Source organism: Gossypium raimondii, chromosome 6, assembly GCF_025698545.1.
Source record: "Gossypium raimondii isolate GPD5lz chromosome 6, ASM2569854v1, whole genome shotgun sequence".
NCBI classification, from domain to species: domain Eukaryota; kingdom Viridiplantae; phylum Streptophyta; class Magnoliopsida; order Malvales; family Malvaceae; genus Gossypium; species Gossypium raimondii.
This window is the reverse complement of record NC_068570.1, coordinates 58,681,602-58,706,934: the sequence shown is the minus strand read 5'-3', so window position 1 is coordinate 58,706,934 and position 25,333 is coordinate 58,681,602. Positions and strand designations below refer to the sequence as shown.

General features: G+C 33.5%; 2 protein-coding genes across 2 annotated transcripts; one reads left to right on the top strand and one right to left on the bottom strand.

Annotated features, from left to right (window-relative positions):
• Nucleotides 1–787: 787 nt before the first annotated feature.
• Nucleotides 788–15,322, bottom strand: LOC105773494 (clavaminate synthase-like protein At3g21360). Its single transcript, XM_012595456.2, has 3 exons — nucleotides 14,734–15,322; nucleotides 2,324–2,577; nucleotides 788–1,388 (listed from the first exon to the last, which is right to left on the bottom strand). The coding sequence occupies exons 1-3, from the start codon at nucleotides 15,106–15,108 to the stop codon at nucleotides 1,028–1,030; spliced, it is 990 nt and encodes a 329-aa protein (XP_012450910.1). The 5' UTR covers nucleotides 15,109–15,322; the 3' UTR covers nucleotides 788–1,027.
• A 5,394-nt stretch (nucleotides 15,323–20,716) lies between these two features.
• Nucleotides 20,717–24,713, top strand: LOC105773493 (LRR receptor-like serine/threonine-protein kinase IOS1). The gene is made up of 13 exons (XM_012595455.2): nucleotides 20,717–20,915; nucleotides 20,998–21,541; nucleotides 21,623–22,086; nucleotides 22,171–22,309; nucleotides 22,402–22,473; nucleotides 22,573–22,644; nucleotides 22,724–22,804; nucleotides 22,916–23,082; nucleotides 23,169–23,383; nucleotides 23,465–23,591; nucleotides 23,683–23,745; nucleotides 23,829–24,012; nucleotides 24,107–24,713. Exons 1-13 carry the CDS (start codon nucleotides 20,834–20,836, stop codon nucleotides 24,519–24,521), a joined length of 2,625 nt encoding a protein of 874 aa, XP_012450909.1. The 5' UTR covers nucleotides 20,717–20,833; the 3' UTR covers nucleotides 24,522–24,713.
• Nucleotides 24,714–25,333: the final 620 nt, after the last annotated feature.

The window sequence follows — 25,333 nt, the reverse complement described above, 5'->3', positions numbered from 1 at the left end:
ACTCCTATCTTCAAGTGGGATCATTAAAGCGTAATGATTTTGTACAAACTCAACAAGGAGAATGTTAGCGCAATATCATATTTGACGATAGCTTGCGTAGAGTGACCTTACCACTAGGCCAACCTCACAATCACCATATCTGAGATCTGTCGGTGATGTGGTATTACTGGATAAGAGACCTTTATCTTATATATATTCCGAGGAATGATAAAGAAATGATCTTTTCCCCCATCAGCAACCCTAAGCAATATCCTTAGCATTATGCCTTCCTTGTCTTCATCGTCTCCTCTACTTCACTCCCTTACTTTTTTGACACTTTGCTTGTTTAAGTGAACCGACCTCCTTAGCACTACCACCTTATCCTCTTTGTCTCTCCCCTTACTGAATACTCGTATCAACACTAACTAATAAACCTGTTTAAGAGTTGTGCAACCCGTCTAAAGTCGAAGGCTCATCTGATATTCAAGAGGGCTTGGGTCCTTTAAGAAAAATATTAAGTCCAAAATAATGAGTTTGGACTTTTAGCAAAATTTGAGATTCATGCGTCTGGTCAGACCAAATTTAAACAATTATATATAAATTTAATTGTCTAATCTAACCCGACGTGTCTCATGAAAACCTTTACTAAATAATGTGTTTGCTAAATTAAATAGTAAAATATTGGAATTTGTTTTTTTTTCTTTATTTTTTGGGCTATCTTTTGGGTGGAAATGGCAGTTTTTCAAAATGAATGGGTCATTTTATAAGGTATGGACTTTGGGGGTTACAAATTTAAACTGTAAGTCAATTATCCATGGTAATGCTATTATTTTAAGCATTATTTTTATTTAAAAATACCCATGTACTATTCACATTTGACACATATATGAACATATATTCCTCCAAATATATGAACAATATTGAATATACCTGTATCAAACACATACTTATGCCCTTACACTTGTTCCAACTTTTATATACTTATATTAATGTGTGTCGGATATAAGTATATGTCCAACACGTGGATGTTCAACTTATGTCTGCAACCCTATTTGCAAAGTGAAGCGAGCACACGTCGGGGCGGATCGAATGAACGTCGAGAATGAAGAGTGGCCAAATTATCTATCAACATAACATCTCCTTTCTTCCAAGGGATGGGAACACATTCATCTTCAAGGATTTTCAAGCAATCGTAGATGATATCGGCTGGTAACGGTTGGCCATCCCCGAATGTGACGGCTTTCACTGGGTCGTTTCTTGAGTCTTCCCACCCCGTATATGCTGCCACCATGCTGTTGAACCAGATTTTGCGTTGCCTTGATTTGTCGTACTTAATGGCTGGTATTGGTCCCATTACTGTTTTCACTCCATCGCTAAGCCATTCTAGCTTCATTCCTAGCTTTGCAGCCCTGCGACAAGTTTTGTAATTAATAATTGGGTTAATTGCACCATACGGTCCTAGAACAATGGCCCGGAATTTTAAATTGGGTTAATCGTACTATACATCCCTAAACTATGGGTTAAAAATGGGTCTGAATTGGTCCCACTTAAAAAGTTTAAAACTGGGTTAATTACACCATATGTCCATAAACTATGACCCAAATATTATACTGGTCCCGAACTTCAAAATGTCCTAAATTCTAATTGAGTCTTGAAAAATCAGTATCATATCAATCAAATTCTTCTGTTAAGTCTACAATGCCAACTCAGATATAACGTAAAGCATGTTTAAAACATATTGATCAAATTTCATTCACGTGTATACTTACTGCATTAACAACTTTATTCTCATTTAAGTCAATAATTGGGCTAATTACAAAATTAAGTCCTTAAATTAAAAAGAAGTAATATAATTTTTCTGAAAATCAAATTTCAAAATTGGGTCAATAATTGGGTTGATTACACCTCATGTCCTTAAACTATGATCTAAATTCTAAATTGATCTCAAACTTAAAAAAATGTTCTGAATTCTAATTGAGTACTTATCAGTACATGTCAATTAAGTCCTTTCATTAGTCTACGCGTCAACTTAAGTGCTAAATGCCGCCTCAGATCTAACGCAAAGCATGTTTAAAACACATTAATCAAAATTTAAATATGTATACACCTACTGCATGGACAACTTGAATATGATATATATATTTTAGCATGTTATATCAAAAGATTCAAAACTATACTGCGTTGTATTTAAAATATAATCCATGCGTTTTAAATATGTTTTTATATCAATCTGATTTAGTAGCATTTACAGTCTAAGCTTATGGTTAGGCTGATGGAAGGATTTGATTGAACTAAATCAAAACCGAAGCTACTTCATTGAGTCGATAATGATGAAATCACTGACCTTTCCTCGGCCACTGCCTTGTTGGACGTCAAGAATGTTGATTTCCAGCCACGACCAATGGGAGATGAAGGATCATCATCTTCCCCTAATACCCTGGTATACAACAATCCATGCGCCTCCAACCGATCAACAAATTCTGGGTATTTCTCTTTCATTTTCTCATACACAATGTGGCTTAGAACTATGGGGGTTTCTCCCCCACTGCCTGGTTCAACTTCACAAAAGAAGAACAACTTTGATGGAAATTCAGGAACCTGCAATCACATAAGACCAAAAACATCGCAAATAATTGATGAAAATACGGGAGAAACTAGGTGGTTCATGGGCATGAAGGAGAATAATGATGGGGAAAGAGGTCATCAAGCACAATATCGCCTGACAAAACATCAACAGAGGCACCCAACCAGGTATTGATTCGGAATGAAATTTCTAACTTGGATGTGCAAGTACTGAGTAATTTAAAGACCATGATTGAGGGTCCTATTAAACCATAATGGAAGCACACTCAGGATGAAAATTCTTGGTTAGATCAGCATATTTTCAGGTACTTAATAGTATACAACCAAAGGGCACTAGCACACACAGCTCCAACGTCCCAAAGAAAATATCGCAATTTCTATGGTCATTCAAGTTACCATACAAGGTGATCATTTTTCTTTGGAAAATTCTTAACGGGGCTCTACCTCTACCTAGCAAAACTGAGATTCAAAAGAGAACACATTCCATACGTACTGAGTGCACATTCTGTCAAATGGACGCAAAACATCTGCTCTGGAGATGCAATTTTGCTAGAGCAGTGTGGCTTGGTTCATTGTATGAGATTCGCACCAGGGAGCTCAACATAAGTTCGATTAAGGAATGGGTTAATGGAACTGGCACTAGTAGGTAAAGATTTTACGGCAAATGAGCTTATAGGTTTTGCGATTATACTATGGAAAATCTGGGTGCACAGAAACAAAGTTTTTTACAAAGGAGCCAATCCAAATCCTTTCAAAGTTGTCAAGGAAGCAGATGAATATATTAAACAGATCAAGAAAGCATAAGCTGGTTGGGGTAACACCAAAGCAAAAGATAGAGTTAGAGAAATAATTAGGGTAAGGTCAATGACCTTCAACACATATCAGATGGAAGAACAGGGTCAACATCCGAAGGAAGAATTCGGCACGGAAATGGAGCAGCACTAGTAATGTCCTCAAAGCAGGCATTTCCTCATGCATATTTAAAATGAAAGACAAACTGATTGGTAGCATCCTTGGAAAAAAGCACTACTCAATCCATTGGACACTCAAACCATTATTGGACGACATCCATATACTAAGATAGCAGATGCAAAGTGTACTGTGAGCCAAAGGGAACGATGACACGCTAGTTTAAGGAGAACTAAATACACTCTATTGCACGAATGGTTTAATGACATTATAAAAATAGGACCAAATTAAATTTAAAATTTCAGAATTGTTGCGTGGAAGCGTGTGAAAGAGTAAAATTATTGTACTAAAAAATCACACTAAGTTCAATTCCCAGGAAAGAGAGGTGGATCACGAGGATCGCTTAAGTACCAGGTCTTTCCTAGCCAGAATATCCCTCTATCGTAATTTAATAGCACAATAAATCATTACAATCACACTCGCAGAATATGCAAAATAAACAATAAATAACACAAGAATTTTAACGAGGTTCAACAAATTTTGCCTACGTCCTCGGGCACTACCAAATTTATTTCACTCCAAAATACAAGTGAAAATTTACAAATAAGGAGAGAGAATAATGCCTTAAGTAGAGAATGACATATGTGGAATGTTAAAATGAGAAATAGTTAGGCCTATTTATAGTTGAAGCTCAAGGATCAACTTGCAAAGTTCTTATACAATTAGGGACCAAAATTGTAATTATCCCAAGCCAAATTTCAACCCAAAAATCTGTGCCTTAAATGCTTACATTTTCGATGCCAATTGTTTGACACCAATATCTTTGACTTTTCAAAGATGGATGGCTGCCAATAATCTCCATCTTGAAGATTTGATTAGGATAATCTTATTTTCACACAATTCTTTCTGCCTTTGATAACAATACTTGATAGTGCCTTCTTCAACTATTAAACTTGCAGAATATTAATCAAGTTCAAACATTGTTTGAACTTGATTGTTGTTACTACCTTGGTCATCATATCTGCGGGATTATCTGCAGTCTTAATCTTCTAAAGACGAATTTTACCCTCATCAATAATTTCCCGCACAAAATGAAATTGTACGTCGATATGCTTTGTACGTGCATGATAGACTTGATTCTTTGCTAAATGAATAGCACTTTGACTATCACAATACACATTAATATGCTCCTGAACCAATCCCAAGGTTTTAACCATACATTATAACCAAATAGCTTCATTTACAGCCTCTATTACAGCCTTGTATTCGGCTTCTGTGGTTGACAACGCAACTGTAGACTGCAGTGTAGACTTCCAACTTATTGGTCTTCCAGCAAGTGTAAACACATAACCAGTGGTTGATCTTCGTTTGTCCAAATCATCGGTATAATCAGAATCAACGTACCCAATAACACCTTTACCAAGTGTAGTATCCTGCTTGAACAGTAATCCAACATTCACGGCCTTCAAAATATACCGTAGAATCCATTTCACAGTTTGTCAATGTCCTTTTCCAAGATTATGCATATACCTGCTCACTATACTAACTGTCTGTGAAATGTCGGGTTTTGTACACACCATTGCATACATCAAGCTACCCACTGCATTAGAATACGAAACTTGTAACATGTATTCTTGTTCCGTATTCGTCAAATGAGATAGTTGTGTGAAAGCTTGAAATGAGAAGCCAACGGGGTACTTACAGGTTTTGTCTGCTCGTTCATGCCAAATTGCTGTAGTATTTTCTTCAAATACTGCTTTTGAGATGAGCTAACTCTGCCATGAGCTCTATCTCTACATATTTCCATGCCAAGAATCTTCTTAGCTTCACCTAGATCTTTCATCTCAAACTCGAGATTGAGTTGAGTCTTCAATCTCTTAATCTCAACTTTGCTCTTAGATGCTATCAGCATATCATTAACATATAAGAGCAAGCATATGAAAGTTCCTACTTGTAGCTTCTGAAAATACACGCAATGATCAAATTTACTTCTCGTGTACCTTTGCCCTTTCATGAACTGATCAAATCGCTTGTACCACTGCCTCGGAGATTGTTTCAATCCATAAAGCGACTTCGTCAGTTTGCAAACTCAATTTTCTTTATCAGCAACCTTGAATCCATAAGGCTGAGTCATATAGATTTCCTCTTCCAAATAACCGTGTAAAAAGGCTGTCTTCACATCAAGCTGAACTAGTTCAAAGCCATATTGCGCAACCAAGGCTAGCAAAATCTGAATAGACGAATGCTTCACAACTAGAGAAAACACTTCATTGTAGTCTATTCCTTCTTTCTGAGCGTAACCCTTTGCTACCAATCTAGCCTTGTATCGAATTTCATTTTTACTAGGAAATCCTTCCTTCTTTGTATATACCCATTTACATCCAATTGCCTTCTTTCCCTTGGGCAGTGTCACCAACGCCCAAGTCCTATTTTTATGAAGAGACTGTATTTCTTCATTAATAGCTTGCTTCCATTTTACACCATCAGGGTGACTTATTGCTTCTGTGTAAGTAGAAGGAATCTCTCTTCTTGGCCTCCTATATGCAATTGAATCTTATTGCTGTAGAAGTTCTTGGTCGAAACTTCTTCATCATTTGTTCCTTTAATATTAGCTGGATCATCATTAACCTTTTCAAGCTCCACCTGCGGCAAAGTACTACTAGTTTTATCATCCTTGTAATTTATCATGGTTGATTCATCAAAAGTGACATCTCTACTGAAAACAATCTTCCTTGTATTAGGACACCAGAGACGGTATCCTTTTACTCCACCAGTTATACCCATGAATAATGCTTTTTTTGCTCTTGGGTCTAACTTAGATTCTTTTACATGATAATATGCAGTGGAACCAAAAACATGTAAAGAATCATAATCAGTAGCAGGTTTACCAATCCATATCTCCATAGGAGTTTTACCATTTATTGCAGCTGATGGCAACCGGTTAATTAGATGGCACGCACATGTAACTGCCTCAGCCCAAAATTTCTTGCCCAACCCAGCATTGGACAACATACATCGTACTTTCTCCAGTATAGTCCGATTCATACGATCTGCCACCCCATTCTATTGTGGTGTATCTCGAACAGTGAAGTGCCGCACAATGCCCTCATCTTGACATACTTGTAGAAATAGATCATTTTTGTACTCAGTACCATTATCTGATCGAAGTCGTTTGACCTTTCGACCAGTCTAAGTCTCCACCATCTTCTTCCATTTCAGAAATGCATCCAAAACTTTACTTTTTCTTTTCATTAGATACACCCATACTTTTCTTGAATAATCATCAACAAAAGTAACAAAATAGTGCATACCTCCCAAAAAAGCCACTTTGGTAGGTCCCCACACGTCACTGTGAACGTAGTCCAGAATTTCACCAGCATGTCCTAATCGCATATGCTATAACCTGGTAGCTTCTAAATTTGCATATTTCGTAGAAACCTTTGATGTTGATCCAATAATTGTACTTTCATTTAGATAGTACAAGTTATTTCTTCTAGTGCCTTTCATCACCGTCAATACCCCAGCTACTACCTTTAATAATCCATCTCTCAAAGTGATTGTGAGCCCTTTAGATTCTAGGGCCCCTAATGAGATGAAATTTTTCTTTAAGCTAGGTACAAAGCAAACATCTATCAAGACTTGGATTGAGCCGTTGTGATTCTTCAATTTGATTGTACCTACTCCCATTATCTTACAAGCACTGTCATTACCCATTAAAACAACTCCACCTTCTAGTTCTTCAAGACTAGAAAACCAGTCCTTATTAGGACACATATGGTAAGTACATCCCGAATCCAAGATCCACTCATCCGTATGACATGTCATTATCATGCCAATCAAGCTAAAGTCTAACTCATCATCATGCTCCGCTACACATACATCAAAAATAGCTTTGCCCTTTTCTAACTTAGGACAATTCTTTTTCCAATGCCCTTTCTCACGACAAAAAGCACATTCATCTTTGGCGGGTCTCCCTTCGGACTTACTCCTTCTACCAGGTTTGTTGCTGTGTGAACGACCTCTTACTGTTAAGACTTCTGCAATTGTATCTCTATGATTTCTTTTATCTTTATTTCATGGTCATTCATCGACATACTGGCATTAAATCGATAAAGTTTATTTTTCATATAAAGCCTATTTTCAAAATTTTCAGAAACTTTTCAATGTATCACAACTTCTTGATGATGTCTCCCTCATGATCTTCTTTTACCATCTTGTACATTCATTGTCTTGTCATTTTCTTTAATGGCTATATCCAAATTTTGACATAAGACATCAGATCTCACATTACCACATACCAAAATTATTGGTACCATTTTCACTTCAAATGTATCACGGTATTCACTTCGCCATTTTTCTCTCAATCCCAATCATCAATAAAATCATTTTCTCTAATCACACCGAGTTCAATTCTCAAGAAAGAGATATGGATCACGAGTCAATAATCGTATCACTTAAATATATGCAAAATAAACAATAAAGAACAAAGATTTTAATAAAGAAATTTTGTAGTTTTTATCTTAATTTTACAAATTAATGCATTAAGTTTAGTTTATAGTTCTAGGGACCAAAATTGCAATTATCACAAAATTTAAATTTCAACCCAAAAATCAGCCTTAAATGCTTAGATTTTCAAGTACCATCCATCTTTGAAAAGTAAAAAATATTGGTGTCAAACAATTGACACCGAAAATCTAAACATTTAAGGCACATATTTTTGGGTTGAAATTTGGCTTGTGATAATTGCAATTTTGGTCCCTAATTGTATAAGAACTTTGCAAGTTGATACTTGAGCTTCAACTATAAATAGGCCTAACTATTTCTCATTTTAACATCCCACATTTGCCATTCTCTACTTAAGGCAATTGTTCTCTCCTTATTTGTAAACTTTCACTTGTATTTTGGAGTGAAATATATTTGGTAGTGCCCGAGGATGTAGGCAAAATTTGTTGAACCTCGTTAAAATTCTAGTGTTCTTTATTGTTTATTTTGCATATTTTACGAGTGTGATTGTAGTGATTTATTATGCTATTAAATTACGATAGAGGGATATTCTGGCTAGGAAAGACCTGGTACTTAAGTGATCCTTGTGATCCACCTCTCTTTCTTGGGAATTGAACTTAGTGTGATTTTTTAGTACAATAATTTTACTCTTTTACACGCTTTCGCGTAACAATTGGTATCAGAGCTAAACTCGTACTTAGAGAATACGGCCGTTTACGATACTATTTAAGTATACGGTATTGTTCATGCACGATACTATTCATGTTGACGGTACTGTTCACGTATACAGTAGTTGGGATTAAGGAGAAAAATGGCAGAAGCGTCGTCATCAACAAAGACTACCGTGACCAATGCAAAATTTAAAGTAGATAAATTTGATGGTACCAATAATTTTGGTATGTGGCAATGTGAGATCCTGGATGTCTTATGTCAGCAAGAGCTGGATATAACCCTTGAAGAAAAACATGACAAGATGGATGATAAAAAGTTGGCCAAGATCCATAGACAAACGTGTGGTACAATCCGCCTATGTTTGGCCAAAGAGCAGAAGTACTCTGTCATGATGGAGACATCAGCGAAGAAGTTGTGGGATACACTAGAAGAAAAGTTTCTAACATAAAGTCTTTGAAAATAGGCTTTATATGAAAAATAAACTTTATCGATTTACGTATGCACCCGGTATGTCGATGAATGACCATGTGAACTCATTCAATAAAATTTTAGCAGACTTGTTAAATTTGGATGAGAAATTTGAAGATGAAGACAATACATTATTGTTGTTGTATTCTCTTCCTGATGAATATGATCATCTTACCACCACATTGCTTCATAGGAAGGATACGATCACATTTGATGCAGTCTGTAGTGCATTGTATAGATCTGAGACTCGAAAGAAAGATAAAAGAGATCACAGAAATACAACTGCAGAAGTCTTAACAGTAAGAGGTCGTTCACACAGTAACAAACCTGGTAGAAGGGGTAAGTCCAAAGGGAGACTCGCCAAAGATGAATGTGATTTTTGTCGTGAGAAAGGGCATTAGAAAAAGAATTGTCCTAAGTTACAAAAGGGCAAGGCCATTTCTGATGCATGTGTAGCGGAGCATGATAAGGAGTCAGATTTTAGCTTGGTTGGCATGGCAATGACATGCCATACGGATGAGTGGATTTTAGATTCAGGATGTACTTACCATATGTGTCTTAATAAGGACTGGTTTTCTAGTCTCAAAGAACTAGAAGGTGGAGTTGTTTTTATGGGCAATGATAGTGCTTGTAAGACAATGGGAGTAGGTACAATCAAATTGAAGAATCACAACGGCTCAATCCAAGTCTTGACAGATGTTCGTTATGTACCTAGCTTGAAGAAAAATCTCATCTCATTAGGGGCCCTAGAATCTAAAAGGCTCACAATACTTTGAGAGATGGATTATTAAAGGTAGTAATGGGTATTGATTTGTGATGAAAGGCACTAGAAGAAATAACTTGTACTATCTAAATGGAAGTACAGTTATTGGATCAACATCAACGGTTTCTGCGAAATATGCAAATTCAGAGGCTACCAGGTTATGGCATATGCGATTAGGACATGCTGGTGAAAAAGCTTTGCAAATTTTGGCGAAGCAAGGCTTGTTGAAAGGTGCAAATTCTTGCAAATTGGAATTCTATGAACATTGTGCTCTGGGCAAGCAAACGTGGGTAAAATTTGGTTCAGCAATTCACAATACGAAGGAATTCGACTACGCTCACAAAGGACGTGGGGAACTACCAAAGTGGCTTTTTGGGAGGTATGCACTATTTTGTTACTTTATCGAGGATCTCACATTACCACATACCAAAATTATTGGTACCATCAAATTTCTCTACTTCAAATTTTGTATTGGTCACGGTAGTCTTTATTGATGACGACACTTCTGCCATTTTTCTCCTCAATCCCAACTACTGTATACGTGAATACCGTCAACGTAAATAGTTCCGTGGATGAACAATACCGTATACATAAATAGTATCGTAAACGATCGTATTCTCTAAGTACGAATCTAGCTCTGATACCTATTGTTGCGCCGAAGCGTGTAAAAGAGTAAAATTATTATACTAAAAAATCACACTGAGTTCAATTCTCAAGAAAGAGATATGGATCACGAGGATCGCTTAAGTACCAGGTCTTTCCTAGTCAGAATATCCCTCTATCGTAATTTAATAGCACAATAAATCACTACAATCAAATTCGCAAAATATGCAAAATAAACAATAAAAGAACACAAAATTTTAACGACGTTAAATAAATTTTGCCTCGTCCTCGAGCACTACCAAATGTTGATGATTATTCAAGAAAAGTATGGGTGTATCTAATGAAAAGAAAAAGTGAAGTTTTGGATGCATTTCTAAAATGGAAGAAGATGGTGGAAACTCAGACTGGTCGAAAGGTCAAACGACTTTGATCAGATAATGATACTGAGTACAAAAATGACTCATTTCTACAAGTATGTCAAGATGAGAGCATTGTGCGACACTTCACTGTTCGAGATACACCACAGCAGAATAGGGTGACAGAACGTATAAATCGGACTATACTGGAGAAAGTTCAATGTATGTTGTCAAATGCTGGGTTGGGCAAGGAATTTTGGGTAAGAAGAGAGATTCCTATGCACTTCCAATTGCAGATGATGATGTTCCTTCTACTTACACAGAAGAAATAAGTAACCCTGATGGTGTAAAATGGAAGCAAGCTATGAATGAAGAAATACAGTCTCTTCATAAAAATAGGACTTGGGAGTTGGTGACACTGCCTAAGGAAAAAAAGGCAATTGGATGCAAATGGGTATATGCAAAGAAGGAAGGATTTCCTGGTAAAAATGAAATTCGATACAAGGCTAGATTGGTAACAAAGGGTTACGCTCAGAAAGAAGGAATATACTACAATGAAGTGTTTTCTCCAGTTGTGAAGCATTCGTCTATTCGGATTTTGCTAGCCTTGGTTGCGCAATATGACCTTGAACTAGTTCAGCTTGATGTGAAGACAACATTTTTACACGATCATTTGGAAAAGGAAATCTATATGACTCAGCCTGATGGATTCAAGGTTGCTGATAAAGAAAATTGAGTTTGCAAACTGACGAAGTCGCTTTATGGATTGAAACAATCTCCGAGGCAGTGGTACAAGCGATTTGATCAGTTCATGAAAGGGTAAAGGTAGATGAAAAGTAAATTTGATCATTGCGTGTATTTTCAGAAGCTACAAGTAGGAACTTTCATATACTTGCTCTTATATGTTGATGATATGCTGATAGAATCTAAGAGCAAAGTTGAGATTGAGAGATTGAAGACTCAACTCAATCTCGAGTTTGAGATGAAAGATCTAGGTGAAGCTAAGAAGATTATTGGCATGGAAATATGTAGAGATAGAGCTCATGGCAGAGTTAGCTTGTCTCAGAAGCAGTATTTGAAGAAAGTACTACGTTAGCTTTGGCATGAACGAAAGACAAAAACTCAGAGGTACCCCGTTGGCTTCTTATTTCAAACTTTCTGCACAACTATCTCCTTCGACGAATACGGAACAAGAATACATGTTACAAGTTCCGTATTCCAATGTAGTGGGTAGCTTGATGTATGCAATGGTATGTATAAGACCCGACATTTCATAGGCAGTTAGTATAGTGAGCAGGAACATGCATAATCTTGGAAAATGACATTGGCAAGCTGTGAAATGGATTCTACGGTATATTTTGAAGACCGTGAATGTTGGATTACTGTTCAAGCAAGATACTACACTTGGTAAAGGTGTTATTGGATACGTTGATTCTGATTATGCCGGTGATTTGGACAAACGAAAATCAACCACCGGTTATGTGTTTACACTTGCTGGATGACCAATAAGTTGGAAGTCTACACTGCAGTCTACAGTTGCGTTGTCAACCACATAAGCCGAATGCATGGCTAGGGGTGAGCATTCGATCGAATCGAATCGAATCGAATCGAATCGAAAATTTTCGAGTTAATCGAGTTTTCGAATCTCATTTTATCATCCTAACTTTATTTGAAGTTTTCTCGAATCGAGTCGAGTGAGATGGAATTCGAATCGAATCGAATCTATTTGTTCGAGTTAAATTTTAAAAAATAATTTCGGATCCTTGTAACCATTGTCACCCATTGTAATAAAATTTGTCCACCTTAATCAATTTTTTTATTAACTTTCATCACTTCATAATTTATTTATTAATTTTTATATACCGGTTAGCTTCTTTGCTTGCTTAGTTGTTTCAATTATCTTGATTCTTGTCACTATGTATTTTAGAATTAAAAATATATTAAATGTAAAAATATGATTTTTAATAAAAGTTATTTTAAAATAAAATGTGAAATTGATACCAATATAAAATTTTAACACTAATATTTTATGGCATAATTAATAATTCAATTTTGACTAAACAATTCAATAATATAAATAATATAAAATGTGAAATTTAATTTAATAATATAAATAGTAGATATAAATAAAATTATTACTATTTATGTTTAGTGATTTTTTGGATATTTTGATTTTTATTTGGGAGTAAAGGGTGAGAAGTAAAAGTTTAGGGAAAAATAAAAGTTTTGGGGAATAAAAGTTTGAGAGAAAGTAAATAGGGAGTAAAATTTTGGAGGAAAATATTAAAAAAATTGGAGGGGAGGGTTTGGGATAGATGGGATGTGAGATGGGAAGGAATAAAAGTTTTAGGGAAAAGTGGGAGGAGTAAAATTTTGGGGAAAATAAAAGGTTTTGAGGGTTTTGGGAGTAAAATTTTGAGAAAAAATAAATGGGAGAGTAAAATTTTGGTGGGAAATGAATTTTGGGTAGATTGGGGGTTGGGAGGGAGGGAGGAGTAAAAGTTTTGGAGGAAAGTGGGAAGGAGTAAAAGTTTTGAGGAAAAGTAAAAGGTTTGGGAGTTTGGAGTAAAATGTAAAATATTATAATTTGATATTCAATTATTCAATTATTCGAGTTATTCAATTCAAAATCGAACTCGATTCAACTCGAATTGAAAAAAATCGAGTTGATTCGAATAACTCGATTAACTCGAATAACTCGATTCGTTTAACTCGAAATTCGAATTTTTTTTCGATTTTTTCGAGTCAAATCGAGTTTTGCTCACCCCTATACAAGGCTGTAACAAAGGCTGTAAAGGAAGCAATTTGGTTACAAGGTATGATTAAAACCTTGGGATTGGTTCAGGTGCATATTAATGTGTACTGTGATAGTCAAAGTGCTATTTATTTAGCAAATAATCAAATCTATCATGCACGTACAAAGCATATCGACGTACGATTCCATTTTGTGCGGAAAATTATTGATAAGGGAAAAATTCGTCTTCAGAATATTAAGACTGCAGATAATCCCGCAGATATGATGACCAATGTGGTAACAACAATCAAGTTCGAACATTGTTTGAACTTGATCAATATCCTGCAAGTTTAACAGTTGAATAAGGCACTATCAAGTATTATTATCAAAGGCAGAAAGAATTGTGTGAAGATAAGATTATCCTAATCAAATCTTCAAGGTGGAGATTATTGGCAGCGATCCATCTTTGAAAAGTCAAAGATATTGGTGTCAAACAATTGGTACCGAAAATCTAAACATTTAAGGCACAGATTTTTGGGTTGAAATTTGGCTTGGGATAATTGCAATTTTGGTCCCTAATTGTATAGGAACTTTACAAGTTGATCATTGAGCTTCAACTATAAATAGGCCTAACTATTTCTCATTTTAACATCCCACATTTGTCATTCTCTACTTAAGGCAATTATTCTCTCTCCTTGTAAATTTTCACTTGTATTTTGGAGTTAAATATATTTGATAGTGCCTGAGGACGTAGGCAAATTTTGCTGAACCTCGTTAAAATTCTAGTGTTCTTTATTGTTTATTTTGTATATTTTGCGAGTGTGATTGTAGTTATTTATTGTGCTATTAAATTACGATATATGGATATTTTGGCTAGGAAAGACCTGGTACTTAAGTGATCCTCGTGATCTACCTCTCTTTCCTGGGAATTGAATTTAGTGTGATTTTTTAGTACAATAATTTTACTCTTTTACATGCTTCCGCGCAACAGAATCGTACGTCGATATGCTTTGTACGTGCATGATAGAGGACTAAAACCATAATTATACCCATGTATTAAATTTTCACATAAATATAAATTGGATAATGTATAAAAAAAGAACATACTAATTCAAAACCGTTCAATCATGAATTCATAATTTAGTCAAATTTGAGTAAATTACCTGAGCCATCTCATGATGAAAAGGAATCTTTTGATCAGGCGGCGATTCATTTGCAGTAAAAACACGACCGACGACGTTAGTCCGAGGAGCTGCCCCGCCGACGTACGGCAACTCTTCGAAGCCGAAAGCCTCGACGACGTCGTTGAAATCTTTGGCCGTTTTCACTGGGAATCCCCTGAAGAGCAAAGCTCCGGATTTGAGCAACAATGAATCGAGAAAAGGTTTATGAGATTTGATGGCTTCGGTGAAAACGGAAAGTGAAGAAGGGCTCGATTTAGGGTTCGGCGATAGAATCGAAGGGAAAGTGAAGGAACCGTAGTGTTTTTGGTGATTGGGAAGTTGAGTTTCGATGAAGTACTCGGCTTGGGCTGCCATTGTTAAAAGCTTTGCGAGGTTTTAGTAACTTCTGTGTGTTAAACTATGCGGTTTATCTTTAAAAAAAAGGTCGGAACGTAGAGTCACGCGCCGAATGTGGTTGTGGTTTTGGTTTTGTACACTATAGAAGGTTATTTGGATTTGTTTTGCGACTAGGTTCAACGCAGAGGTGGTGATATCTTGGATATTTCTTTGAAGTTCGAATTCGGTTGAATTTGAAAAATGAATTTTTTTTGTCCGAACTTAGTATAGTTTTAAAAAGATAAAACTCGACCCATTTCACCCATATTTAATTTTTTTAAAATTAAATTTTTATTTAAAAATAAATTTATAAAAATATATAATACACTAAACATACTAAAATGAAAGTCTTTTAACACATTAAAAGTACATTAAAAAATTTATTTTAATAAACACCACCATAAATATAATAAATATTCTATTGTATTATATATAAATTTTAAAATTTTATATTTTGGGTTTGGTTATTTAGTTGGATAAATTTTTTAAAATTGTATTAGGTTAGTGATTTAATATAAGTATAAATACATATATATAATAATTATTTAATATATATAATTAATATAATAATTTTATAACATAATATAGTTAATGAGTCAAGTTACAGCAATATCACTTGAAATTTTTATAAAATATCATAAAATTTTATTTATAAATTTTTTTGTATTTTTTAAATTTATAGGTGATAATGTAGTACAATCTTAGAGTACCACATAGGGTGTAAATGACACATTGGTGATTGCAAGCTACTTGAGTTCGACTCAAAAAAATTCGAACTCGATTTGGTAATTACTACTCGAGCTTAAACTATTGATCGAGCCGAATTCGAGCTTAGTAATACTTGACTCAAACAACCCGCGAACCTTATTGAGCTTTTCATATTTTTACATTATTACCCTTAATATATATTATTAGCACTAAGCTTAATTATGGAGCCGAGCTCGAGTAGTTCAATTATATCTTAAGTTGAGCTCAAGCTTAAAAATAAATATTTGATCGAGCTCAAGCTCCAAATTTCGAGTGGAGCTCGAACTTGACAATATTCGAGCTCAACTTGGCTCGATTACACCCTTAATGACATATCATCACACCTTAATGAAAAATCCAAGTTCAAGATCAAATTAGAAAAAAAAAATTAAATTTTAAAACTAATGTAGAAAAAAAAACCAGGGACCAAGTCAAAAAAAATTATCAAGTTTAAGGATTAAAATATTGTTTTATCCTCTTTTTCTCGTCAATTAAATTTTAATTTAGTTGTTATTATTATTGTTATAACATGTTAAAAAGACATGAATTCTAATGCATTAAACTGTTAATATTCTCCATAAGAGATTATTTTATAAAAGAAAAAAATTCCTTCCACTTCATTATTTTTTTTTTCTCTTTAATTAATTTTTGTGTTAGATAAATTTCTTTGATATTTTTTATAAAAAGTGCTGAATTACTCTTTTCTCCTAAAATATGAGTTGTTTTAATAATTTTGTACTTAACTTGATAATCACCAATTTATGGTTGGAAGCTACCAAAATTTGATTAAATATATGGATAAATTACATTCAAGGTCACCAAATTATTAGTAAGTTTATGATTTGATCATTCAACTTTAAAATGTTACAAAATGGTCATTGAACTAGAAATTTTTATTCAAATCATCGAACTATTAGAAAGCTTTTATTTAAGTCACTAGTTATTAAGTTTTCTTTTAAAAAATCTGACTAGCAAGCTCCAAGCAATGACTCGATGATTGATATAATGGATCAATACTCATTGATGAGTAGAAGAACATACCTTATATCTAAGTTGATTTGACGATCAATGTTTTAGATCAAAGAAGAATGATGTTTGGATTTTGGCTTACAGATTCAAAACATTCAAAGTTGTTTTATGAAAATAAATTGAACTATAGAAGAGAAGTGAAAAGAAAGCTTTCAATTAATGTAGGCGATGCAAGCAAAGAAGACTATACAAGAGTGATTTTAATAACCTAGTGACTTAAATGAAAACTTTCAACTAATTTAGTGATCGTTTTGTAACCTTTTGAAATTAAGTAACCAAATTATAAATTTACTAATAGTTAATGACCTTAAGTGTAGTTTATCCTAAATATATTGGTTAGGGTTTCTCTTGGTTGCTGAGAGAAAAAAACACATGCAGCTAAGCGAAAACAAGTTCATTTTGATACTACATATATTTACCAAAGAGTTCCTGTCCGCCACCTACACCCTTGAGTCCTTCAAAAGACTTTAATGGTTAAATTTTGTCATAAGTTCCTGTATTCTTTGAAAATTTAAAATTTATCCCTTGTATTTTTATTTTCAAGAATTTAATCTTTTTAATTTTTAAAATTTTGATAAATATAAGGACTTATAGTATATTTTAACCGGCTTTAATCTAGGGCACCAATTTCTTTAGCAAAATTGGTATTATTTGAATTTATTAAAGCATGTTTAAAGTTGTAGAAATTCAAAAGGATTAAATCACTATTTAGGGTTTGAATTTGGCAACTATTCCTATATTAGGTCTTAAACTTGACAATTGTTCTTATATTAGGACTGAAATAAGCAACTATTCCCACATTTAGGCTTGAACCATTTTTTTTGTCCAAGTCGACCCCTAAACTTCACAATTATTTCCATATTGAGGCCTGAACTTGACAATTATTCTCACATTGGAGCTTAAGCGATTTTTTACTTAAACCCCAATACAAAAATAATTACCAAATTCAGACCCTAAAAAATAATTTAACCCAATTCAAAAACTTATTCCAAACACTATTAAAAGTAACAATCAATTTTATTTTATTGACATATGTAAAGCTGACATTCGTGATTTTTTAATTAACAAAATTAGTCAAATTTGAAAATATATTTAGAAATGTTGGACATCTCTAAGTTACAAGTGTTAATTAATTCCATGATGTATTAATTTAATCCAATTTTATTTCCATCTTCTTAATTTTGTTTTCTATACTTTCATAATTTATTATTATAAATTTAATCTTTGGTATAGAGAATTTTTAAAATTATAAATATCATTATCATCACATATTTTTATTTATTAATGAATAATTATTTTATACAAGGTTGATATGTGTCTAGTTTTTTTTATTTATCTTTATTAATATTAAATCCTTTAGAAAGTTTGATGTCAAAAGGTTAAAGTTTTAATGGAGCACCAATTTAGCGGAAATGACGAAAATATCTTTATTTTATAAAGTAAATTATATTACTTCAAGAGAGTATTTTTGTCATTTTATTTCATTTATATAGTAAATAGTAAAATATCTATAAAAATTAATAGAGTAAATTACAAAAATAATCACTTTTGTCTACCTTAAATTACATTTTAGTCACTTATGTTATCATTTTGTTAAGAAGTGGTCACTCTACCGTTAAACTTTGTTACCTCCCTAACGACAGTCCTACGTGGCAGTCCAAATGCAATCATTTTGCATGTCTAGTTGTTGGGATGAAAATAGGTTTTTAATTAAATAAATTTAATTTGGACTGCCACGTAGGACCGCCACGTAGGACCGCTGTTAGGGAGGTAACGGAGCTTAACGGTAGGGTGACGACTTCGTAACAAAATGATAACATAAGTGACTAAAACGTAATATTTCAAACATAAGTGACTAAAAATGTAATTTGAGTCAAACAAAAATGACTATTTTTATAGTTTACCTAAATTAAAATATACACATATAATAAGATTTGAACCCGAGTATCACGGAGGCTCTTGTATTTAGAGTTAGATTGTATTTTCTCCATTTATTAAAAAATGGACAAAATAGTCCCTATACGTTAGATCAAAGAATAAACTGGTTATTTTGTTAAAAACTACATCTATTTTTACTATTAAAATTGGTAATCGCGTCAAAGATAAAATACATATGACACACAATGTGTAACTATATGGTTATTTTATCAACTAAGCCATTTTTTAACGATAAAAATAGACAAAATTTTTAATAGAAATAACCAATTTGTTATTTAATCTAATATACATAAATTAATTTACTATTTGTTTCCAAATAAAAACAAAATATAATTTGACTTTTAAGCCTGCATAAATATGTAATAAAAATTATCACTAAATTACATAGGGTGATAATCATTGATATACATGTTATATGTAAATTAAGAAAACTAGGTCACATCATTTGATGAATCAAGTACTTGTTCAACTTTTGGAAAACCTTAAAATTTATAATATTTCATTATTTAATTTTAAAGAATATTTCATAATCTTAGTTCTATACTAATATGGTAACAATCAAGACATCATTTCACCTTTTACTTTGTCAATGCAACTCTTTTAATTACAATCAAAATTCAAATTTCAAAACTCAACAAAAGTATAAATAAAAACTATATAAATTGGCAGTCTTTTCTTTTCCTGCTACAAAATATAGTCTAAATATAATTATTTAAAACCCTCAAAAATATATAATTATTTTAAAATCTTGACTAAGACATTTTAATTACCTATTTAACCGGTTTAACTGGTACATCGTATTAAAAAATAAATATTAAATATAATAAATATTTAATAAAATGATATAATTTCTAATATAAAATTAAATATTAAAAATCCTTTTAAATTATGCCTATTTTTACACTTAAATAAATGAAGGTTTTCTTTTAATTAAAAATATTTAAATTATTAATTTTATTTTATTTTATAAAAAAGTATACATCATTCAATAAAACATACAACCTTGCATGATTTTTATTGTTTCATATCATATTTCGGAATGAAATTATATAAAATAAATAGTATAAGTACCATTTTAAACCAAAAAAAGTTTAAGTAAGAAAATAATATAATTTAAAAGTCAATTTTATATTTTAATCCTTTTAAGATCCGACAAACAACATAGTATCTTAGAAAAACATGTTAGAGAACTATTTAGTCTATGAATTTAGTAACTTTTTTTTATCTCGGCTCGTAAAGTTTTTAATCAATATTAATTTTGGAATATGGTAACTTTTCTTAATTTGGTCATTGAAATTGGATTCATTAAGGTATAATGATGTCACATTTCGATATTAAGTCACATCGTTACTTGAAATTTTTTATAATTTCTTTTAATTTCTAATAAAATTTAAAAACTTTGTGTTATATATTTTAGATTTTCTATAAACTTTTAAGTGATGAACATTGTTGTTTGAATCGGATTGGATTAGTTGATCAGATTAGGAATCAGTTGGGGTATCAGTCTGGAAAAGGGATTTGAAACAAACTGGTAGAACCAGACAGTTGAACCAAAATTTATTGAAATTTTTATTATATTTTTGAAATTTTAATAATTTTTTAATCAGGCCAGTTGGATCGACACACTAATGGTCTAATCAATTTGACCAATGATCTGGTTTAAAACATTGGTGATGAAAAGGTACAATCTTAGAGTGCCACGCTAACTTTCAGGGGTTAAATTGAAAAATAGTTACCAAATTTCTAGACTAATATAGACCCAAAAAAAGTTAAGTCCGAGCTGAAAAAAATTTGACAATTTCAGAGACTAAATGTTAGTTATCCCTATATATATATGCAAGAATTCAACTCAGACAAAGAGCCAATTTTCATGTTTAAAGCAAACAATTCACTTGGTTTTACCAGAATATATAAGATACTTAACTGTTTCTTGGCTCTCAACCATTAAATTTTAGAGAAAAAAAGAACCAAGAAAAAAAAAGAAGAAAAAATGGAGAAGACAATGCATTATTTCATAATATTGTTCATCATCTTTACTCTAGCAGTTGTTGTTCATGCACAAAATCAAACAGGTTGGCTATCCAATTCTTTTTTTTTTTTTTAAGAAAAACTAAACAGCACAGCTAATCAAGCTCTTCCCCATGGTTCTTTTAGGGTTCATCAGCTTAGATTGTGGATTACCAGCAGGTTCAAGCTACATTGATTCCATCACTGGCATAAACTACACTTCAGATGAACCATACATTCAAACAGGAACAACCCATAGTTTATCTCGATTCAATTCAAGCATTCAACAACAGTTTCTTGAGAATCTTAGAAGTTTCCCACAAGGTGTTCGACATTGCTACCAGCTGAACCTCACAAAAGGAGAAAAATATTTGATCAGAGCAAGTTTCATGTATGGTAACTATGATGAAAACGATGAAAACCCAGAATTTGATTTGTATTTAGGACCTAATTTGTGGGCTTCAATGGTGTTTGAGAATTCAACAAGTGTTGTTGTTAAGGAAATCATTTATGTTGTTAAAGCAAGGTATCTTCATGTTTGTGTTGTTAATACTGGGAAAGGGATACCTTTTATATCAGCTTTAGAGTCAAGGCTTTTGAGTAATTTAACTTATGACACTGATTCCGAAACACAAGCTTTGGAGTTTTTCTTAAGGATCGATTTTGGTTCATCATTAAATTCGAGTTTCCGGTAAGTTTCTGTTCTTTTCGCTATCGATTTTCATAGTATATTAACTGTAATAGCATTCGTTATCTGTAATGTTTATCTCAGGTTTCCTGAAGATATTTATGATCGTATATGGCAACCGTATAGAAGAAATGATTTGACAACAATAAATAGCTCTTCCTCCTTGATAAGTAATAGCATTTTTGATCCACCATTGGTGGCCATGATGACTGCTAGCATACCGATGAACGGTAGCCAAACTTTGAATTTTACAGTTCGGGATTCCGATCCTGATGTTGAATTTTACTTCTACATGCACGTTGTGGAACTTGAAGAGCTACAAGCTAACCAGACCAGAGAGTTCAACATCTATCTTAATGATAATTTCTGGTATGGACCTTTTAGTCCCATGTATTTGCATGAAGAAACGATCCTAAGCTTTCTATCCTTTAAAGGAGGCCAGTTTTCGATGGAAAGTACCAGAAGTTCGACTCATCCGCCCATCATAAATGCCTTTGAGGCTTATAAGGCGAAGGAACTTGTTGAATCACAAACAGTTGAAAGAGAGGGTAGGTTGTCTCGAAAACTAATGAATGATTTTCTTTGGTCAATTGTTCTTGATTTTCCGGTTCTTACATGTGTGTCTTTTGTAGTTAATGCGATGATGAATATAAAATCGATGTATAGATTGAAGAAAAACTGGGAAGGTGATCCTTGTGCTCCAAGAACATATTCATGGGAAGGCCTTGATTGCAGCTACGACGATTTGGATCCGCCCAGGATCATATCTTTGTAAGTATATGCCTTGGAGTGCAAGTTAGCTACTAATTTTCATTAAATGATCTCATAATCATTGTTGATGAAGCTATTGTTCATGGAATCAGGAATCTGTCCTCCACTGGTTTAAGTGGAGAGATATCGCCGTACATCGGGAATCTCACTCAATTACAGTATCTGTAGGTGTCTCCATCTTATACGAAATAAAATAATTATAGCCCTATGTGAGGATGATGGTGTAGAAATAACAATGTAACTGGCTTTGATATCGATGTCAGGGACCTATCGAACAATAACTTGACAGGAGTAGTACCTGAGTTTCTAACTCAACTGCAATTTTTGACTCTGATGTAAGTTAACTCACGAATTAGCCTAAAAAAATCAACTCCTGAATAAGAGTTTAAGGAAGTTTTTAACTTTTTTTTTTAGAAACTTGCAAGGAAATGCATTGAATGGTTCGGTTCCTGCGGGACTAATCGATAGGATAAACAGACGTTTTCTGGAATTGAAGTATGCTTTGCTTTCTTTGATCTATGATTGTGAATATCTAGAAATTCGGATCGGATTAGCCCTTTTCTCCAAATCTTACTTAATTTTACTTTTGTCAATTTAATTGATTAGTGTTGAAGGAAATCAAATTCCGTGCACATGGGAACCATGTACCACGGGGACGAAAACGTCGGAGAACAGTGTAGTGGTTACAGTAGTAGCATCAGTTGCATCGGTGTTGTCTGTCGTCATAATTGTTTCAGCTCTCTTATGGTGGTTCAAACGGATAAAAACATCAGGTAGAGTAGAATGAAACTTACATACCACAGACTTAAGTAGCATAAAATTGACCCTATTGAACTTGTTTTAATGCTATAATTGGCAGGGAAACTGGTTGTAATGCCTCGAAAACTATTCCAAGAGTTAAAGAATCGACAATTTACATACTCCGATATCCAAAGGATCACAAACAACTTCGAGAAAGTTATTGGAAAAGGAGGATTCGGAACAGTTTACCTTGGTTTCTTGGATGACAATCAAGTAGCAGTTAAGATGTTATCGAAAACATCTTTCCAAGGGTATAAGCAATTTGAAGCTGAGGTATAATCCGATGACAGACCAACAAATATTGATATTTGAACTCATTGAGAATTTGGGTTTTAAATATATGGTTATATGTAGGTGGAGCTTCTTTTGAGAGTTCATCATAGAAATTTGACCGCCCTTATTGGATATTGTGATGATGGCACCGAAACAGGGCTAATTTATGAGTTCATGGCCAAAGGAAACTTAGCAGAGTATCTCTCAGGTTTCAATCATTAAATCAAATACCATATATTTTCATTGATTAATCAGATTTCATATATCAGTACATTATATGAGATTCTTTCGATTTTTAGATAGTAGTATCAGTGTCTTGAACTGGGAAGGAAGACTCGGAATAGCACTGGAGGCAGCACAAGGTTAGCCCGAGTTCACCGATAATAGTTTATTTTTTTCGGTTAATTTCATTGACTGATGTACCAAAAAATGAACGAAAATGCAGGGTTGGAGTATTTACACCATGGTTGCAAACCACCTATAATCCATAGAGATGTGAAGTCTAGCAACATCTTATTATCTGATAACTTGCAAGCTAAGCTATCTGATTTTGGGTTATCGAAAAGCTTTGAAGGTGGCTCTCATGTCTCCACTGTCGTTGCTGGTACCCCTGGATACCTTGATCCCGAGTACGTACACCTTATCTTGAGATGATCATTAACTTCAATTCGTTTTCTGCTTGAAATTCTGCAAATTTGTTGGTTTCGATGCTTGGGAATGCAGGTATTCTACTACAAACAGGTTGACTGAGAAAAGTGACGTTTATAGCTTCGGGGTAGTTCTTCTTGAAATCATTACGAACAGGCCGGTAATAGCAAGAACCATAGACGAGCCTACTCACATAAGTCATTGGGTCGGTTCGATGTTGTCGAATGGAGACATTGAAAACATCGTGGATTGGAGATTGAAAGGAGATTTTGAGATAAATTCTGTATGGAGAGCAATCGAAGTGGCAATGGCTTGTTTATCTCCGGCTTCCACAAAAAGGCCAACTATGAACCACGTCGTGACCGAATTAAGCGAGTGTTTGGTAGCCGAGATAAACCGAACAAGGGGAGTCGATGAAGATGAATCAAGAGACATGATGACCATGGCATCATTGAATTGTGATTCTGACATAATTCCTTTATCAAGGTGATCAAATCTTTAAATTTGATGCCTTTCTTTTTTCATGCTTCATCCACACCAAAACTATCATAGAATGTGTATACTTATGTATGTATGTATGTGTATTCACTTTTTACTAAGAGTGTCCAAATTGTAGCTTTATTTGTTTTCAGATATTGAACTATATGTAAGATGTTGAATTAGATTGATAATTGTGAAATAAAAGATGGCTTTTTTGTAAATAAGAATTTATTGCGGTTAGTTCATATTTTTTTTTATTAAACAGAGCATTCCGTAAATTTAGATCGAGTTTCAACATCTATAATCCTGTAAATTTTTTGGGTGAGATTGATGACTCACGTATCATAATTGCATATGGTGGTACTAGTATCATAAAGCTAGAACTTTAATCTTGTGGTTCATGCGATTTTAGACAATATTTTGATTTTAAATCCACCTAATTCTTACAAAGCAAGAATTCTCGATAGAAGTTCTCCAAGGCATCGAAAATAAAATGAAAGTAACTTAAAGATAAAAGAGACATAAAAGAACAAGAAAGCAAAAACACACCAAGTGTTTGAGTAAATGCTTTCAATGAAGGATTATAACGGAGTGAAAATGTCTCTATTTATAGTTGAGTTCTCCTAAATCCAACAATACAAATCGAATTACATTGGTTGAGTTTAGGGCCTGTTTACAATATGAGAGTCATAAGGAATTTAAACTCTTTTCATATTTATTCATTAAGATTTACAATAATTACTTTAGTAACTTTAGTTTTATTGGAGTGTTTCACTAGGTCACCAAAGCTTCAAATAGATGAACTTTTTCATGTGTTCATAT